At 54.3% G+C, this 18682-nt stretch overlaps 1 protein-coding gene across 1 annotated transcript; it reads right to left on the bottom strand.

Moving 5' to 3' along the window:
- Positions 1 to 535: 535 nt before the first annotated feature.
- On the bottom strand, positions 536 to 17301 carry LOC101639375 (ultra-long-chain fatty acid omega-hydroxylase). The gene is made up of 12 exons (XM_004715469.2): positions 17080 to 17301; positions 15313 to 15457; positions 11528 to 11581; positions 11276 to 11403; positions 10964 to 11085; positions 7147 to 7414; positions 4792 to 4858; positions 4566 to 4695; positions 2998 to 3131; positions 2126 to 2190; positions 1121 to 1203; positions 536 to 713 (listed from the first exon to the last, which is right to left on the bottom strand). The coding sequence occupies exons 1-12, from the start codon at positions 17299 to 17301 to the stop codon at positions 536 to 538; spliced, it is 1596 nt and encodes a 531-aa protein (XP_004715526.1).
- Between the last annotated feature and the right edge of the window lie 1381 nt (positions 17302 to 18682).

Raw genomic sequence — 18682 nt, forward strand, 5'->3', positions numbered from 1 at the left:
AAAGTCAAGAGTTTATAGGCAAAGACAAACCAGAAGCAAACATACTGGGTGTCGGCCCAGCCAGGGAGGAAGGTGGGGGCCTGAGGCCAGCGCTCAGACTCCCCGCGCCAGCTTCTACGTTCTGAATTTGGAAACTGGCCTTGGGTCCCAAGGGTCGTGGCTTGATTCCCACAGGCAGGACTTAAGCCCTGAAAAGGCTCGACGAGTGGGGCCTGGGACCATGAAGCCTCTGAACGTGGCCTTCGCTTCTAATGTCCACATAGTCCATTGGGCGGGGCCGATCCCAATCTGGAGATGGCGTCAGGCCCTCAAGAGGCTAAGTCTTGCTTTGAGAGGCTTGCCCTGCACCATCAGGCTTCGCAAAGGTGGAGCCTCGTTCTTCCATAGGCCTTGTCTGTGCTCTCTCGGGAGGCAGGGCCAAGCCCCAGGGGCGGAGCCTTGCCTTGAGGGGCGTGCCCTGAACCATCAAGTTGCTCAAAGGTGGAGCCTTGCCCTCCAGGGGCGGGGCCAGTGTCTGCAACCCAAGGGTGCGCGATCAGACCCGCGGAGGCAGCGGCTCCACCAGCAGCCAGATGCCGCTCTCCGTGCGCAGGATGAGCTCGGGCTTCCGCCGCACCTTCCGCGACCGATCCACAGTCAGGCGGAAGCGCAGCAGCGTCAGCGCCACCACCACGCGCATCTCGGCCAAGGCGAAGCTCTGTCCGATGCAGTTCCTGGAAGAACGGGGACCCCCCCGCCCAAGGCTCAAGCCTCACGCTCCAAACTGTGAGGGGCATTACCATTCCCATCTTGGAATGGGTAAGGATGACAACAGGATCCCAGGAATTCCTAAATAAAGGGACCTGGGGTCTGGAGTTCGAGTGCCCAATTGGTGCCAATTCCATATCAGGGGAAACCAGAACTCGGGGGTCTGGCACACACAGTAGGTGTTGCTATTGCAGAATCAGACTCGGGGACCTCTGCAACATCCAGGCACCAAGTGGGCGCCAAGAGCCCTCTGGGGCGGGGCATGGGCTCTGTTCCTGTGGGGCATATTCCCGCCTCCTACCTCACCCCACTCCCAGCGCCTGGGATCCTCCCACGCCTGGCTGGTACTGGGATGGGAAGGTGGAGGAGTTACCTGGGTCCCGCAGAGAAGGGTACATAAGCCAATGGTGAGCGCTGCTGTGGATTCTCAGGGTCAAAGCGGTAGGGGTTGTACACCTGCGGGGCAGAAAGAGCCAAGGGGTGTCTAGGAGCTGGCTGAGCCCTTTCAACCTGGCCTCTCCCCCCTCCCCACCTCTGAGATGGAGAGAACCCCCAAAGCTAAACAGGATGTGCATGCAGGTGGGGTGAGCGCCCCATCACCCTGGAATCAACTCTCCACACCAGCAAAGTCTAGCCCCTACCCCACCCCTCATTCCGCTGGACTCACTACAACCCCAGAAGGGCCGCCTCCTCCGAGCACTGCAGGTTCATTCCTACCTCAGGGCCTTTGCACTTGCCCCTCCCCTGCCCAGGAATGCCCTTCCTCTTGCTCCTCACACCCTCCCATCTCCACCCAAACATCTCTTTCTTTGCCAAGGCCTGTCCAGACCATCTGAGCTGAAGTACTCCCCCTGCCCCTCAGTTATTATTTCTCTCCTTCATTGCACTCACCAGAACCCCAAACCGTCATATTTACAGGAGGGCTTCAAAAAGTTCGTGGAAAAGTGGAATTAAAAGCTAATGGAAATTTTCTACAAATTTGTGGAAACCCTCTCGTATCTACTTGCTTATTATCTTCTCTGCAATACTTCGAGTTCTCTGAGGATGGGCACATTGTCTGGCCTGGTCATTTCTCCATACTCAGCACCCAGCTCAGGGTGGGCGGTTCGAACCCACCAGCCACCCCTCGGGAGAAAGATGAGGCTTTCAACTCCTGTCATGAGTTATGGTCTCGGAAGCCCACAGGGGCAGTTCAGCTCAGTCCTATAGGGTCTTGGTGAGTGGGAGTGGGCTTGAGGACAGTGAATTTGGTCTTTGGGGGGTGGGTGTGATTAAGGGGTACTCAGGCTCATGGGGCCAGGGCAAAGGGGACCAGCTGCCCCCTGCCCCTGGAGACTGAGGAGGAAGCCAAGACCCAGGAAGGGGGGAGCTCACTCACCTTGGCGTCTGGCCATACTAAGGGGTTGTGGTGGGTCCCGTAGATGCTGACCAGGCAGATGATTCCTATTGGGGGGGGGCGGGGAGTGGAGGCAGTGAGGCTAAGGTGAGCCAGGGCCTTCCCAGGACCCACCAGGTCTTGTCTGTCCTTCCCTGGGACCGCTGCTGCCTCCTCCACACCCCTGCTCTCCCGATGAGACCTCTGTCCCCTCCTTCTGCCTTCTTTCTGGCTATGATGCTGGCCCCACAGGGTTGTCCTCAGTCACAGATCCGACACCAGGCCTGCTCTGCTCAGACATCTCCCCTGGCTCTCTATTGCCCTCAAGATCAAGTTCAAGTGCCTCCACCTGACTGGTTAGCTTCTCACAATCCCCAAGGAGCTGCTCTATAACCATGTTATTGAACTTTCAACCACCAAGACTCCTCTCTCGTGTGCCCTCCTCCAAGTAGCCCACCTGCAGCTCTCCCACCCCCACCCCAGATAAAGCCATGGGTTCATATTTTGGGATACTCCAGCTCCTACCCCACCCTTTAGCCTATCTCTGACCCATGTGATGAAAGATACCTATTCTCTGCTGCCTCATCCCATGGCCTCTAGGTGCCCACACCACCCCCTGAGAGGGCTGGGCCCCCAGCAGACTTCTAGCAACTGAATGAAATCAACCCTTCCCACCTGCACCCTCACAAAGCCCCACCCCACCCCTACTCCTTCCTTTTTACCCTGACTCACCCACTTCTATTTCCCTACACACACACACACACACACACACACACACACACACACACACACACACACACACACACACACAACAGTGGGGCTCCCACCACCCAATGGACACCCAGCTAGCTGCCCTCTCTGTGAGGACGGTGCACCTTTGGGGATGATGCGCCCATCAGGGAGCTTGACGTCCTCCGTGCAGCGGCGGGACACCAGGGTGACGGGTGGGAACTGGCGTAGGCTCTCCTTAATGCACATGGTGATGAAGGGCAGCTGGGTCAGGTCATCCCTGGGGAGAAGGGTGTGTGACTTGGTGCCACGCTGAGGTGACTGACACTCCTACCCCCAAGCAGTCAGGGAATCTCACAACCCCCCACTGCCTTCAAGATCAAGTTCAAGTGTCTCAACCTGGCATTCAGGTTTGTCCCAATCCACACCCATAACACTCTTGGAATCTCAGCAGGTCCCCAGTGCCCAGCACTTGCAGTTGCTCTGTGCACACCCCACTAGCTCAGGGTTGTGGACCGAATCCCAACCCTGTGAGGCACCAGCAGGGAAGCCTGTGACTGCTGGTCAAAGGTTGGTGGTTCGAGCCTGCCCACCACTACGATTCCCATAATGATGATGGCCAAGAAACCCCTAAGGAGCAGTTTGACCCCGCCGCACAGGAGTCTCTGTCTAGCGATTGGTCTTTCCTGGTGACGAGCCCAAAGTGAGGGAGCCCAGAGGCTTGCCGTGGTGAGTCTGAAGGAGCACTGTGGGTGGATTTCTTCCGGAAGGCCCCTGGTTGGTTTGGCTCTTTATTACTCGCCAACACCACCTGGACGCATCCTTTCTTCTTCAGTGCTCCGTTTTCCTGACGCCATCCTTATGGGCTCATGCTGTTACTGGCTGTTCCACGGTTCTTCTTTCATCAACGGTCCCCTCCGATAATGCCATCACTGGACACGGTTGCACATCAGCTGACTTCCGCATATGGAGAGCTCGACTACAGCGATTCCATAAGCGCTAGGAGACGCAAGGTGCAAGGCTGTTGAACTTGAACAGCCTTGAGGGTTTAAACAAAGAATCGATGCTCAAAGGATCCACATATTTCCATCCAAGTTGAATTTTACATTTCGATTAAAAACTGAAGAAGACTCCATTGATTCTAAGTAAGTACCCTTAGCTTTTAAGTGTAGTCACCTGACGTGGTTAGTAACCACCACGTGATAGTCCATTGTTGACTTATTCTGTTATTCCAATCTGACTCGATAATGCTTTTCCTTTGAAACTCGAGCCCCACGCTGGACTCATCACAACGTAGTTCACAACCCGGCCAAGAAAGCCCCCCAGAGCCCAGAACTGCTCTACAACACATGAGCTAGTGGGGTGTGCACAGAGCAACTGCAAGTGCTGGGCACTGGCTGAACCAACAAGTGCAGCCTGGTGGTGGAGTGGTGACACAGTGGGGCTGTTAACCACAAGATCAACGGTTCAAAACCACCAGCCACCCTGTGGATGAAAGACAAGGCTTTCCACTCCCGTAAAGATGTTCGGCCTTGGAAATCCACAGGGACCATTCTACCCTGCCTTACAGGGGCACTGTGGGTGGGAACCCGCTGGATGGCAGTAAGTTCACCCCATCCCTATGTTAGAATTGAAGAAAGCCCAAGAAGCAGACGCGACCTGTCCCAGGGCACACAGTCAATGTGTGGTAGAATAGACCCTTCCCCCAACCGACCAGTCTAGCTCCTCCAGCTCCCGGCCTTTCAGGACGTCCTGGATCTCCTCCCGGCACTTCTCCTGGTACTCGGGGTGCTTCGCCAAGTTGAACAGCACCCAAGAGAGTCCACTGGAGGTTGTGTCATGGCCTGCAGAAAGACGCAGCGCAGCGTTGACCAAAGGATGCCCAGAGACAGCCCAAGTGTTTTCTGCGGGCAGCGGTGGCCCTCCCCCCATGTCCTCACCCTCAAACATGAACGTGTCAGCCTCGGCTCGGATGTCCTCGTTGGACAGCTCCTTCCCATCTTCATCCTGGAATGAGGATGATGAAATGAAGAGTGAGCTCGAGGACACCCCACCCTCTGCCTCCAGGGGCCCCTCCAAAGTCAGATACATCCTGCTTTCTCCGGAGCCAGGCTTGGGGGGGGAGCAGTCTGGGCAGTGCAGGCACGCAGTGTCCAGGAATGATGGAAAGCAGGAAGGAGAGGAAGAGAGGCATTCGTCTTTCTGGAGCAGCTCCGGATACCACACAGCATGCCGGGTACCCGACAACACCTTGTGAAGGGCACCCTATCGTTAGGGGCTACATATGGGACCTGAAGCTGAGTAAGTAACCAGACCAAGATCAAATATCCAGTAAGGGGTAAATGCAGCATTGGAATCCATGACTGCCCCAAAGGAGAACCAAAGTGCGGCTCAGCCAGGCGGCAGAAGCACCACGCTGGGTGACCGTTGCCCTGAAAAGAACGGGCTGTTGACCAAAACACGGGGAGTTAAGAGGCTACGGAGGGGTGCCTTGGAAGAAATGCTTGGCTCTCTACTTGTAAACATTCAGTCATTGACTCTCTAGGCAAAGTAAGCCTCTGGCAGATCCCCTCTAGCCACAGGCCAGGGACTCGAACAGCTTCGTGATCAGACAGAGATGATTGTAAGCTCCATGATGGTGGATGGCACCGTGGTGCAATATGATACTTGGTCAGTTGACCTCCCTCTTGACCCAACCTGAATTTGCTCTAGGCTCAAGTAAGCATCTTGCTTGCTCCATGACAGAAATTTCTTCTCTGGCCTTTCACATGTTGATGGAGGTGTTTTCTTTCTTACGCTTTATTTCTATTTTCACCTTTCTGAATATTTTTTTTTTCCTTCTGGCTGTTTTGTTTGTTTGTTTCTTGTTTCTTTTGAGTTTCCCAATTGGTGAAGCACCGACGGCGTGGATGCATGGGGACAATCACCGATGCAATGGTTTATCAGGGATGAGGAGGAGGTGGCGGGGTGGCGGGAATGAAGGGATTGCGAAGCCAATGAATGGGAGCAGGATGAAGGAGCACTAGAACTGATTGTGATTGTGATGATGTATGTCCAACCCTTTTTCAAAGTGATGTAACCATGGACATGTATGATATGTGAATATTTTATCAAGAAAACTACTAAGAAAAAGAAACCCAACCTCATGAATGGTTGCCATGGAGGGAGGAGAAAGAGTTGTTGCTTAGGGGCATGGTGTTCATGTTCATGAGGTAGAATAATTGGGGGAAGGATATCAGTAGTGGTCGTTCAACACGAAGAGCATGCTCGATGGCTCTGAGTTATATATGTAGACATTGTAGAACCAGAGGATGCTGTATTGTGTCTATTTTTGCCACAGTTAGGAAAAAACAATTCCATGAATAACAACGAGTCCCAGGGAAGAAGACAATGTTCTAGAGCTGGATGTGGTGATAATTGTACAGCTCTTCTGGATGTGACTGAATGACTGAATTGTATGGCATGTGGATGAAGTGCCAATAAAGCTGCTGAAGATCAATAAATAAAGGCAGTCGTTGAGAACCCTCTGGAGCATGCCGTGCGATGGGCGAGCCTTAAGAACCATCGTGCTGAGTGCAACATCAGTCAGAAAAAGGCAAACACCGTAGCTGCGATGTGTCAGACTGCTCGCCACAAGGTCAGTACTTGGAAACCAACAGCATCCCAGGGAGAAAGGTGAAGCGTTCTGCTCTTCTAAAGAGTTGCCGTCTTGGAAACCCACAGGGGCAGCTCTACCCCGCCCTACAGGGTCACAATGAGTCAGAATTGACTCACAGCTGTGTGTTTCTTTGTTTGTTTGTTTGTTTGTTTATAGAAAACAAAGCATGGGTGCCGGGAGTGGAAATGAGTAGGGAATGGGGAAGTTCTGGCTTAGTGGGCATGGAGTTTCTCTTCGTGGTGGTGGAATGATTTGGGAAAAGGGAAGGCCAGGAGCCTGCAGGATGCAATCAATGCCATTGAACGGTGCTTGTAGAAACTGTTGGGATGGTGTATGTTTGGGGATACACTTTTTTCAACACAATGAAACAAAGAAAAGGCGAGTCCTTTGGAGCACAATTTTACCCTGACTCGCGTCACCCCGAGTCAGCATCCGCTGGAGGCAATGGGTATATCTTTTCCCGTGTCACCTTTCTTCAAGGGCTTGAGTTCCATCTTTGTGAGTCTTGCACGTTCTGCAGCTGACTCCAGCCTAGATCGATGTGAAGGTTGGCGTGGAACATGTTGTGCAGTTGGGGCTGCGTTTGATGAGCCAGTGGCCTTGGACAGCGCTCCACATCCCCAAGGCCCCGCCTTACCTTGGCCAGGAGCAGCACGTCGATGAAGTCCAAGGCCTTGCCCTGCTTGGATTTCAGCCAGGCCTCTGCCCCCTGCTTGTTCAGGGACTGCCGTCGCTCCTGGATGACCTCCGTGGTGAAGCGGTGCACGGTGTCGCAGGCCTGCCGGAAGCGCCGCCCGTCTGCACTGAGGTAGTAGATGAAGTCGAGGTGGTGGTGCAGGCGATACTGGCGCCGAACCACCAGGGCACTCAGCTCCATGATGGCTGAGATATAATCACTCATCTTCCTGCCAAGGAAAAGAAGGCCCATGAGGAAGGGCTCGTCGCTGACCAGAGCCCAGCCCGACCCACAACTTAGCAAAGGCAGCCTCCTCTCCCCATTAGGCACATGACAGAGAAGCCCAGAGAGGAACAAGGACTTCGGCAGAGAGGGAGCTGTCCCAGTGAGGCTAAGTCGCCACAGCCTGCTGAATAAAAGAAAAGACAGGGAAGATGAGCCTGCCCTGTCTGAGCCTCACAAGGGTTGCATGTTGGGCAGAATGCAAGTAGCCTGAGCCCTACCACTCTCTGCTGCTGGAAACGATTGTAGTTTCCCTTCCCAGACCAGTTCCTGCCTTCCACAGGTTCCAGCTTTCACAGGTTAACTGTATTTGCGAACAATGTGCCTGGTCAGAGACACGAGTATATAAACACCCCTTACAGCCCAAGGACAACAAGATAAAAGAACCCCATGGAAAATGGGCAAAGGATCAGGATAGGTGTATCTCCACAGAAGACACCCAAAGGGCTACCAAGCACATGGGGGGAAATGCTCAACATGGTTATTCACAAACCAGAACGGCAGCGAGATCCTGCCACACGCTCTCGAGTGGACTGGGGTCAGAAAGTGAGAGAATGGCCTTGGTTGGCAAGGAAGTGGAGGCGCGGGCCTTGTTGGTGGGAAGGCAAACATGGTGCAACCACTTTGTCAACGTATCGGCAGCTCCTTAAGAAGTTAAATATAGAATTGCCACATAACCCAGCAATTCCATACCTAGACAGATACCCAAGAGAGATAAAGACATACGTCCATACTGAAAACACACACGCACATGTTGGTGGCAGCATGCTTCAAAGGTGGAAGACATCCCAATGCCCATGCGCTGATGGAGGGACAAATGAAGTCTAGCGGATGCCCATACACTGGAATAGCATTCACCCGTGAAAAAGAATGAACGACTGCTACGAAATGGATGGATCTTGAAAACAGTGTGCTGAGCGTGAGAAGCCCCTCCGTGAGATGGTGGCACAGTGGCTGCAGCAATGGGCACAAACATCACTGACTGTGAGGATGGCGTGGGACCGGGGAGGGTTTGGTCGCGTGGTCACGGGGTCACTATGTGCTAGAACTGACTCAACAACAAAACCAAGTCAGTCACAAAAGGTCCCACGTTAGATGATTCTGATTCAATGAAATGCCCAGCTTACGCAGATCCAGTGGGACAGAAACACTAGGTTAGTGTTTGCCCAGGAATGGGGGGTGGGAGGAGGGAGTGGGGATGGGGCAATAGGGGAAGAGTATGGGTTTCTTTTGATGAAAAAAATTCTAAAACAAATAGTGGTCATAGTTGCACACTTTTGTGACTATACTGAAGAGGCATTGCATTATAATGCTTTTAATGGGTAAATTGTATGGTGTGTAAATTATACCTCAATAAGCTCTTGTTAAATTGCTAGGGTGGGGTTGCAGGGATCTGTCCTTTGTCCTGAAATATGCCTGGCGCCTTCCCTTATCACAGTCCGTCATTTTCCAGTTTGTTTATTTACTTGTTCATGGTGACTATCTTTTCATTAAAATCAAGGTTCCAGAAAAGCGCGTCTGTCTTGATGATCGATGTATTCCCAGCACCTAATCCAGTGCTGGCACAGAGGAGGCTCTCAGTAAATATTCCTTAAGCGTATAAATAAATTAATGAATTACAGACGAAGGCCATTTCTGCCGTACCCAACTGAAATGTGCCCTTATAAGGTCTAGAGAACAAAGCCAACTTCTTATTATTGAGAACCTACTATGTGCTAAAATTTTAACATTCATTGTCTCCACAGTCCCCTCTTAAACTATATGAATCATGAGGCTGGGCCTACTGTTCCCCATCATGTCCCCATTCTCTAGTACTGTGCCCAGCACATAGTAGGTGCACAGTGAACTTTATGAATGAATGAATTAGAAAAATGATGGTTGTATGCATTCATTCAGTAAACAGACACTGAACATCTAGGTGTGTCCCAGCCATGCTGTAGCACGTCATCCTCCAACAACCCTGAGAGTCAGGGATTACCATCCCCCTTGGACAAAGAAGGACACTGAGGCCCAGAGATGGGATGGGGAGACACTCTCCAAAGATCTCTTGGAGGAAGAAGGGAAACTTGCATTTACGGAGTGTCCCGTGCTCCTGGAAGCAGCAGTCAAGAGATCCAACAATGAGCCACATTGGTTAGATCTGCACAAGACCATTGTGGTGGTGGTGGAAGTGGTTGTTGTTCGGTGCCATCTAGTCAGTTCGGACCCATAGGGACCTCATGCCCAATAGAACGAAAGCCTGCCCAGTCTGGCACCATTTTCACAATTGTTCCCACGGTGGCAACCATTGTAGCTTTGGTGTCAATCCATCTCCTTCTGCTTTTTCGCTGCACCTTAGGCCTCTTCAGAGTGTTTCAAAGCAGGAAGCCAACGTTGAGCACTACGGTGGGACTGACCCAAGCCATGGTACTTTCAATCGCCTCCTAGGCGGGTGAAAGTGGGTCAGGGAATAAGGAGGACCAAAGAAGAATCGATGCATTTGAACTGTGGTGCTGGAGAAGCCCAGGGGCTGCCCAACGAAGCAACAAGTGTGTCTCGGAAGAAGTGTGCCCGCAGTGCTCCTTAGACGCAACAGTGGTAAGACTTCATCTGACATACGTTGGACATATTGGCCGGAGAGGCCAGTCCCTGGAGAAAGACACTGCACTTGGAAAAGTAGAGGGGCAGTGCAAAAGATGGACGGACGCCACGGCCACCACAGTGGGCGTGAGCACAGGAACAAGGGTAAAGATGGGGCAGGCCCGGGCAGGGTTCCTTCTGTGGTGCCCGGGGTGGCTGTGGGTCACCACGGACTGGATGGTGCCGAAGACCAACAATAGCCAGAGAGGCCTACGCTGCTCACTCTCCCACAATATCTCGGGGCAAGGAATGAGGAGGTCCATTTTCTGAGTCCAAGACCCTGAGATTCAGAGAGTGACAGGGGGAACAAGGGAACCCCGCACTGACTGAGCTCCGACCCTGTGCCAGGCGACCCTTTTACTCAGTTCATCCTCCCAGGGCCTCTGGTAGAGAAGCACTGGACAAGAGAGCGGTGGCTCAGAGAGGGACCTCTGTCCAAAGGCCACATAGTCTTCCCTAAGGAGTGGCAGGCACTGGCATTGACCGAGCACCTACGCTGGTCCGACACACCTGGTCTCCTTTCATTCACCCGTGACCCCTAGAAAAGACAATGCCCGTCTTTTCTGATTTGAGGACTCAAATCAGATTTCTGATTCCAGCCCCTCCTCCCTCCAGTCCACGTCTGTCCCAGAAAGAGCCTTCGGACACGTTGTCCCTTCTGATCATGAGCCTCCCCTGCTCAAACGCCTCCCACGGCTCCCCATTGCCCTTAGATCAAAGCGCAAGCTCAGCCCCGTATGAAGGTCTTTGGGATAAGAAGATTGAGACACGGAGCGGTCGTGCCACCCTATAAGCAGCAGGGCTGCACTCCCAGGAACCTGGGGTTGCGTCATGTCTGGGAGTGTCCTCTGCCGCCGCCCCCTGGCTCCTCACTTACTCCTGGCAGTTGCTGTTGTAGCTGAAGACGCATTTCTGGAGGCTGTCCAAGGTCATGAGGCTGACGTGCTCGAACATGTCCAGGGAGATAACTTTGCCCTCCGCCATGCGCCGCCATTTGGCCTGAAGGAGAGAGCCGCCCCCCCAAATGAGCCTGGCTGACCGTGACCAAGACGCATCCCCACGACAAGGTCACTTCACAGAGAAAGGAAGTCAGGGTATCTGGGCACCCCACAGCTTGCCCTCTCGAGCAGGCAGCCTGGTCCAGGGTCGCTCCTGAGCCAAACTCTCCCCGTGGGGCCCCGGAACTCACATGCATGATATCCGTGCACTGGTTGAAGATCTTCATGTATGGCTTCAGGATGTCGAAGTGGAAGGCGGGCGTCAGGAGGCGGCGGTGGCGACTCCACTTGGTCCCTTTGCTGAGTAGCAGCCCGTCCCCTGGACCCAAAGGACAGCGGTCAGGGCCTCCCGGAGGGTGGACTCAGAGACCCTCCGAGAAGCTCCATGCCCTGGCCCCTCTGCCCTGCGAGGCCCCCAGCCTTGCCCACCAAGCCTCGCTCACCCAGCCACGGTTTCAGAAAGCCGTAGAAAAGGTCATCCTTTGGAGCAATGGCCGCTGGGGAGGGAGAGGAGATGATGAGACTTGAGACTCCTACCCCCGATCCCTCCAGTCTATACTTGTCCCAGAAAGAGCCTTCCGACACTCTGTCCCTTCTGATCATGAGCTTCCTCTGCTCAAACGCCTCCCTTGGCTTCCCTTTGCCCTTGTACAAAATCTCAAGGTCAGCGCAGTATGAAAGGCACTACCCTAACGAACTCCTGGCTGTCTCCCCTCCCAATCTTTCAACACCAGCTACCCACCTTCTCCCCCTGTATGGGGTGCCGCCTTCAAACCTTCACCCAGGTTGTGCTCTGGTCCCAGAATGACCTTCCTCACCTGAGTCTTGCCTTAATCCACACCTCTCTTCTGCCAGCACAGGCCTCTCTGCCTCTCCCAGGGAATGACACCTGCTATGCCCCCAGCCTCTGGGCTCACCCTCTCCGGGCTGTTTCACATGCTAGCCAGGAGGGCATCTCCTCCACCACACGTCCTCCCTAGCTGCCCCTTCGCCCCTTTTTCAGTGGGTCCAAAGCCCAGCAGGATTTGTATCTGTCCAGACTTCCTCTCTCCTCTACCTCACTCACACTCCACATTCTAACATCACGCCAAGTTTTGCAGCTTCTCAACAACACCATCTTCTTTCTCTCTTCGGACGCTTTCCACCAGCTGCCCTCTCTGCCCGCCTCCTTCTGGTCCCTCCCCCAGAAACCCCTCCAGAGACCATCCATCCAGCGACAGGCTCCTGGGGAACAGGTGCCACAGGGATCACTTCTGTCCTGGTGGCTTAGCGGTTACGCGCTGGGCTGCTACCCACAAAGCCGGCAATTCAAACCCAACAGCCACTCCTTGGGAGAGACGACTCCCATCAAGAGTTACGGTCTCGGAAACTTCCAGGAGGCGGTTCTACCCTGTCCTACAGGATCTCAAGTCGACAGCCACTCGACGGATGGAAGTGAGTTTGGTGTTTGGGTCTTTTAAAATACAGATGCTAACTAGCTTTTCAATGGAAGGAATGGATCGATCCATCAAAGGACAAATGAATGAAAAAATGAGCAGAGGGAGGAATGGATAGAGAGATGGGTGGGTCAGTAGGTGGATGGATGGACGGATGAACGGGGCTGATGAAAGAGTGGGTTCCCCTTCGAATTACTTAGGGCCGAGTGGGCGGGGTCCAGGGAGGAAATACCTGAGACTCACGTGGTAAAGCCTTTCCCTACCACGTTACTCAGCCGCCTACACACTCTCCAGGGAATTGGCCAACTGCACTCCGTCATCCAGCCACTCCCGGTCCATTCAGCGTACCTCCTCAGCTGCCCTTCTGCCCTTACCCTCTGCTGAACAATGCTAACTAGCCTCCCCATGACTCACACTTCCAGGCCCGCCCTTGAGGAGCTTCCCATTGGGGTGGGAAACAGAAGCAGAGGCGCACCATGCAATTATCAAGAAGGTAGAGAGGGAGGCCCTGGGGAAGGGCAGCTGACAGCGCAGGCTTTGGAGGAGACAGTGGGTGCCCTCACGTCCCTCCTCACTGGGCCCTGGACAAGGTCCCTCAAAGTTGTCTAAGATTCAGAGCTGGCCCCCGGCTACCAGGCTCAGATACTTCCCATGGTTCCCTCTTCTTCATCCAAGCCTTAGATGAAACAAGGAAAACCCGTCGCCACCGGTGCCAAGTCCGTGAGCTGCAAGAAGAACTGCCCGCCGGGCTTTCAGGGCTGGCCTTCCAAAAGCAGGTCGCCAGGCCTGCCTTCCAGGGTGCCTCTGAGTGGGGTTCAAAGCGTTGCCCCTCGGGGGACCCCAACACAGCAAGCTAGATGCAGAAGGCAGCAGACGCGGGGGAGACTGACACTAGCTGAAGGTGAGCGAGGCGACCAGGCTCCAAGCCCAGCAGCACCCGCTGGGCCAGCTCAGACCAGGGCCATCCCGAGCCCAGGGAGAGAGCCTCCCCTAGTGCCCACGCCTGCCTCCGAACTCCCAGCCTCCTGAGAGGGGAGAAAAGAAACCCAGATAACAGCAAGGGCCCAACTGGAATGTAAATGTCTAGAAAGCGATGATGGCCACCTGTGTACACATGTGCTGGACACAACTGATGTATGGATTGTTGCAAGAACCCGCAATGAAATGGTGTTGTTTTTTTTTAAGGAAAAGAAGCCCAGATGCTCCATTCAAAAAAAAATTAAGGCAGAGAAAAAGGAACACTGATTTAGCCTCTGCCTGCTTTACAGGAGCCCTGGAAGCGCCGTGGTGGTCTCGTTATGTATTGGGCTGCTAACGGAAAGATCAGCAGTTCAAAACCACCAGTAGCCTCTCGGGAGAAAGGCAAGGCTTTGTCCTCCTGTAAAGAGTTACGGCCTTGGAAAGGCACAAGGGCAGGTCTACCCTGTCCCCCAAGGTCACTATGAGTAGGCATTGGCTCCACAGCAGGGGGTTGGGGTGGCCCAGGTAGGAGTCTGCCTCTGTAAAGATGGACCGACAGCCTTGGAGACGCTACGGAAGCAGTTCTGCTCTGCCCGATAAGGCCACAGGGAGGTGGCATGGGCTAGGTGGCCATGGATGACCCTCCCTCATTAGAGTATTGAGTCTTCATGCCTGTTCCATTTCACAATGGCCCAGAGGGGTGGCATGAATGGCTGGGCCCCACAGTGACGGCAGGCTGGATCCAGCCCAGCCCCACTGACTCTGCCTTGCTCCCCATCTGGGGCCCCTCCCTCCTGGGATGTAGTTTTGCCCTTGGCTCCATGGGAACCGTCTTCTCTTCACAGACCCAATAATGGGAGGATGAAGAGGCACCGTGAGGGCTTCGCTGGTGGCTCCTGACCTGTCAGCGTTTGGCGAGAAGAAGTCCACATTCCAAAACCCACTGCCCTCCAGTCCATGCCAACTCATGGCCACCCTACAGGACAGGGTACAACTGCCAATTGCCCCTGTGGGTTTGCAGGTGTCACACGCTCAGCCTCACTCCTTAGAGCAGCTGGTGGGTTCCAGAAGCCCAGCCCAGATCTGCTCCTCTGGGGGTCATGGATCTTAGCATGTAGGAGCAATTTCCTCCCGTCCCTTCTCTCACGCATTTCCCAATGTGGCTGGGGGTGGCCAGTCATGCTAAGCCCCACCGAAGACCCAGAACCCCGCCACCAAGGGGGTTCCAGATAAGGGGAAGGCAGAGCCAAATGCAGGCACACCCAGTCCCAAAGGGTTAAGCCGGAGAAAGAGAACATTCCAGAAATGGGGAGGGATGGTCTGCTTGGGGAGCCAGGGGATGCTGGGGCCCCTGGGGCTTTGTGTGGAAGGCTGGGCTTTCCAAGCACACAATGGCAGGTGTGCGTGTCTTGGGATAGGTGTGGCCTGCTGACAGGAGAAGCTCGCCTCCCTCCCTGACAATCAGGATTCGCCCAGGCGATGAAAGAAGGCTTGGGGCTGAGTTTCCATGATCCTGGACACATGTCAGAACCCAAATGCTGGAAGCCCTGTGGCTTGGGATTGGACAACACCCATTGAAAATCTTGAGCAAACAATTGACTCTCCATACACGCTTGGCTCTGACTCACAAGAAAATAAGCATCCTTCTCAAAGCTCCTGAGACTCACACACTGTCACACCCTCGGCCGTGCTGTCCCCAAGCATCTGGATCGGTGAACCCCTGCTCTCACCTCACAGCACCTTCCTTCCTCTCAAGAGCTCACCCTGCCTGGAAACCCAGTGGGGCCCTGCGAGTTGATGATCCCTACATTCCTTAGGGACCCGGTGGCTACCTGAGGCCCCCAGCACGGGCTTGATGTAGTCGGGGTGCACGAGCACCACCAGCGGCAAGACAGGCCCGATCCACACGAGGAGCACATGGTGCATGTTGTTCAGTACCTTTGACTCGTCTCGGAGACCAGCCTCATTTGGGAGGTACTGTGGAGGGAAAGCAGGCACAGTGAAGGGACAGTAAGGGGGGCGTGGGGGGGACTCCTCCCATGGGGCTACCGCTGACTAAACTCTGCTGGTTTGCACCTGAGTTTCCTTCCTATCTTCCATCCCCTGCCCACTTAGGGCCTCATCCTGCCCACTTCCCTACCACCACCACCACCACCTCCACTGAATCAGGGTTCAGCCTCCTCCAGAGCACCTGCGTCCAGTCTCAGCTCTGCCCTGGCCCCAGAGGAATTCTGAATCTGACCATGTTCCTCAAAGGCTCCCCACCTGCCTTTCAGTGAAAGTCTTAGCTCCTTAGCTTGGCCTTGAACCCCCACTCCCTTGCCTGTTCCACAGCCCCCTTTAGTCCCTTAGACATCCGGCTCCCATAACAACGCTGACTTTCCCACCTCATAGCCTCTGCTAAAACTTCCCTGGAAGATAAATTCCCACCCATTTCTCATGTCCTGTGCTCTGTGACTTTGACAGTGGTGCCAGAGGCAGTGGCCAGGCCTGGGAAGGTTTGGCGGCTCCGTTTTGACCCCAGCCACCCAACCCACCTTGGAAACCACGAGACTTGGGTGAGAAGGCCACCTTCTCCCTTGGGTTCAGACAGGCTCTGTCAGAGCTGAGGCTCACGGAGAAGGAGACACCGGAGCTAGTTCACTCGTTTGCTTGCTTACACATTCTTTCAGCAAATGCTGGGCCCTGTCACTGGGATACGCCTCTTCTCCTCCCCATGTTATGGGTTAAATTTTTGGGACTCAAGAGAGGTTAAGCGACTTGCCCAAAATCATACATGGGTTCAGATCCATCTGATGTCGAGTCTGAAGCTCTTCTTCTGCCTCACAGAGCTTGGGGACTGAGCACAAGGCTTGGGAGCTGAAGGAGTTCTGATTGTAAAACGAAACTGGGCCCTGGTTGTGGAGTTCTCTGACCTCAAGTAGGCACAACTGAATGAAAGGCTGCCCGGTCCCCACGCTTGGTTTTGGATTGAACCAGGATCCTTACGGTTTCCATAGGCTGATTTTGGGAAATCAATTGCCAGGCCTTTCTTCCTAGTCTGCCTTTGTCTGGACATCCCACTGGGACCTGTCTGACATCATAGAAGCACACAAGACTCCACTGACAGATGAGTAGTGGCTCTGCATCAGATGCATTGGCCGGGACTCAAACCCAGGTCTTCCGCATGGAGACTGAGAATTCTACCAGGGAATCACCAATGCCCCCACTTTGGCACCTAAAAGCTGTGATACACATGAGATAAAGACTGAAATGCAAGGAGAGGAGTGGAACTCTGACCTGGGACCTTGGTAGTAAAGCAAGAAAGCTAGCAGGAGGATTGGAGATAGAACAACAAAATCCACAGGGGGCCTCCAGGGATCCCAGATCCTGAACCGCAGGGGGTGAAGGTGCTACCATCAGTGTCAGTGTGAGCTCATCCCGGCTGTGTGACCATGGGCAAACGGCTTGCCCTCTCTGAGCCTCTGTCTCCTACTCTGACACAAAGGGTCTGCTCCTGAGCTCCACCAGAGCTCTCGATGGTGGATCCAGAAGCCAGCAGGCCCATCCTCACCCTCCCTGGCTCCCTGGGACCTGCCCCACGCTCCTGCCACACTCACCATGCCCAGGTGGCCCAGCAGCCAGTTGCGCCGAGGAGGCTGGGGGAAGCAGCGCAGGCGGTGGCAGGTGTGGACGAAGCTGCGGCAGAGCTGCAGCAGCTGCAGCAGCAGGCGGAAGAGGAAGAAGAGCAGCGAGAGGAGGAGGATGGACACGGCATACAGACGGAACGTTGTCTTCTTGAGCCCCAGCAGGTGCAGCAGGTGGTCGGTGATGGGCAGCATCCTGGGGGGTCAGGGCGGGCAGGCACATCATGTGCCAAGGACACACCAACCCGTTTGCTCAAGCACACACAAGACTCACAAGACGTCTGTGAGTCCCAGGCACCAAGGACACGCCTGCCCTGGATGCTGGGGGCGGCCACCCCACACCCCCTCAGCCTAGGCCAGTGGTGCTCAAGCTGTGAGTCATGACACCTTTGGGGGTCGAACGACCCTTTCATGGGGGTCATCCGACCCTTTCATGAGGGTCATCTGATTCATAACAGTAGCAAAATCACAGTGATGAAGTAGCAATGAAAACACTTTTATGGTTGTGGGGGGGGTCGCCCCAACATGAGGAACAGTATTAAAGGGTCGCAGCATTCGGAAGGTTGAGAACCTTTGGCTTGCGGGCCAGAAGCGCTAGGAAATGAAGAACCCCCTAAAAGAGCGGCTCGCAGCCAGTGACTGATGAAACCCCCGTTCCCTCTCCTCTTGTTGAGATCAGTCTGGGGTGTATGCTCCCTCCCAACTCCCGGGATTAAGCTCCAGCGGCCCATGGCAGAAGCCTTCTCTATCAGCTACCTCCCCGGCTCCTTCCCCTGTATTATCTGTGGCCACTTCCCGCCAACACCGTCTCAGGGTGACCCCGTGTGTGTGTCAGAGTAGGGCTACGTGCCGCCGGGCTTTCAATGGTGGACTTGTTTTTCCCGGGAGCAGGTCACCTGGAAGCAGTAGTCAAGAAATCAAAAGACAACTTGCATTAGGTCCAATTGCTGCACAAGACCTCTTCAGAGTGTTGAAAAGCAAGGATGTTACTTTGAGGACTAAGGTGTGCTTGACCCAAGCCCTGGTATCTCCCATTGCCTCATATGCATGGGAAAGTTGGACACTGAATCAGGAAGGCCGAAGAAGGATCGATGCTTTTGACTTGTGGTGCTGGAGAAGAAGATTGAACGTACCATGGACCGCTAAAAGGACAAACCCATCTGTCTTGAAAGAAGTCAGGCCAGAGTGCTCCTCAGAGGCAAGGATGGGGAGACTTTGTCTTGCATATTTTGGCTGTATTGTCAGGAGAGACCGACCCCTGAACATCATGCTTGGGAAAGCGGATGGGCGGTGGAAAGGAGGAAAGCCCTTGATTGCACGGGCTGACACAGTGGCTCCATCAGTGGGCTCAGGCATAGGATGGCACAAGACCGGCCCGTGCTTCATTCTGTTGTGTATAAGGTCGCTATGGATTGGAACCAACTTGATGGCGCCTGACAGCAACAACAGATCACCAGGCCTTTCTGCAGGGGCACCTTTCTGGTTGGACTCCAGCCTCCAACCTTTTGGTTAGCTGTTGAGCTCGGGAACCAACTGCAGCACACGGGGACTCTGGCGCCGGTGGCCCTCGAGTCCA

The sequence above is a fragment of the Echinops telfairi genome, unplaced genomic scaffold (genome assembly GCF_000313985.2).
Source record: "Echinops telfairi isolate 266 unplaced genomic scaffold, ASM31398v2 ScPeMD7_30;HRSCAF=105, whole genome shotgun sequence".
NCBI lineage: Eukaryota > Metazoa > Chordata > Mammalia > Afrosoricida > Tenrecidae > Echinops > Echinops telfairi.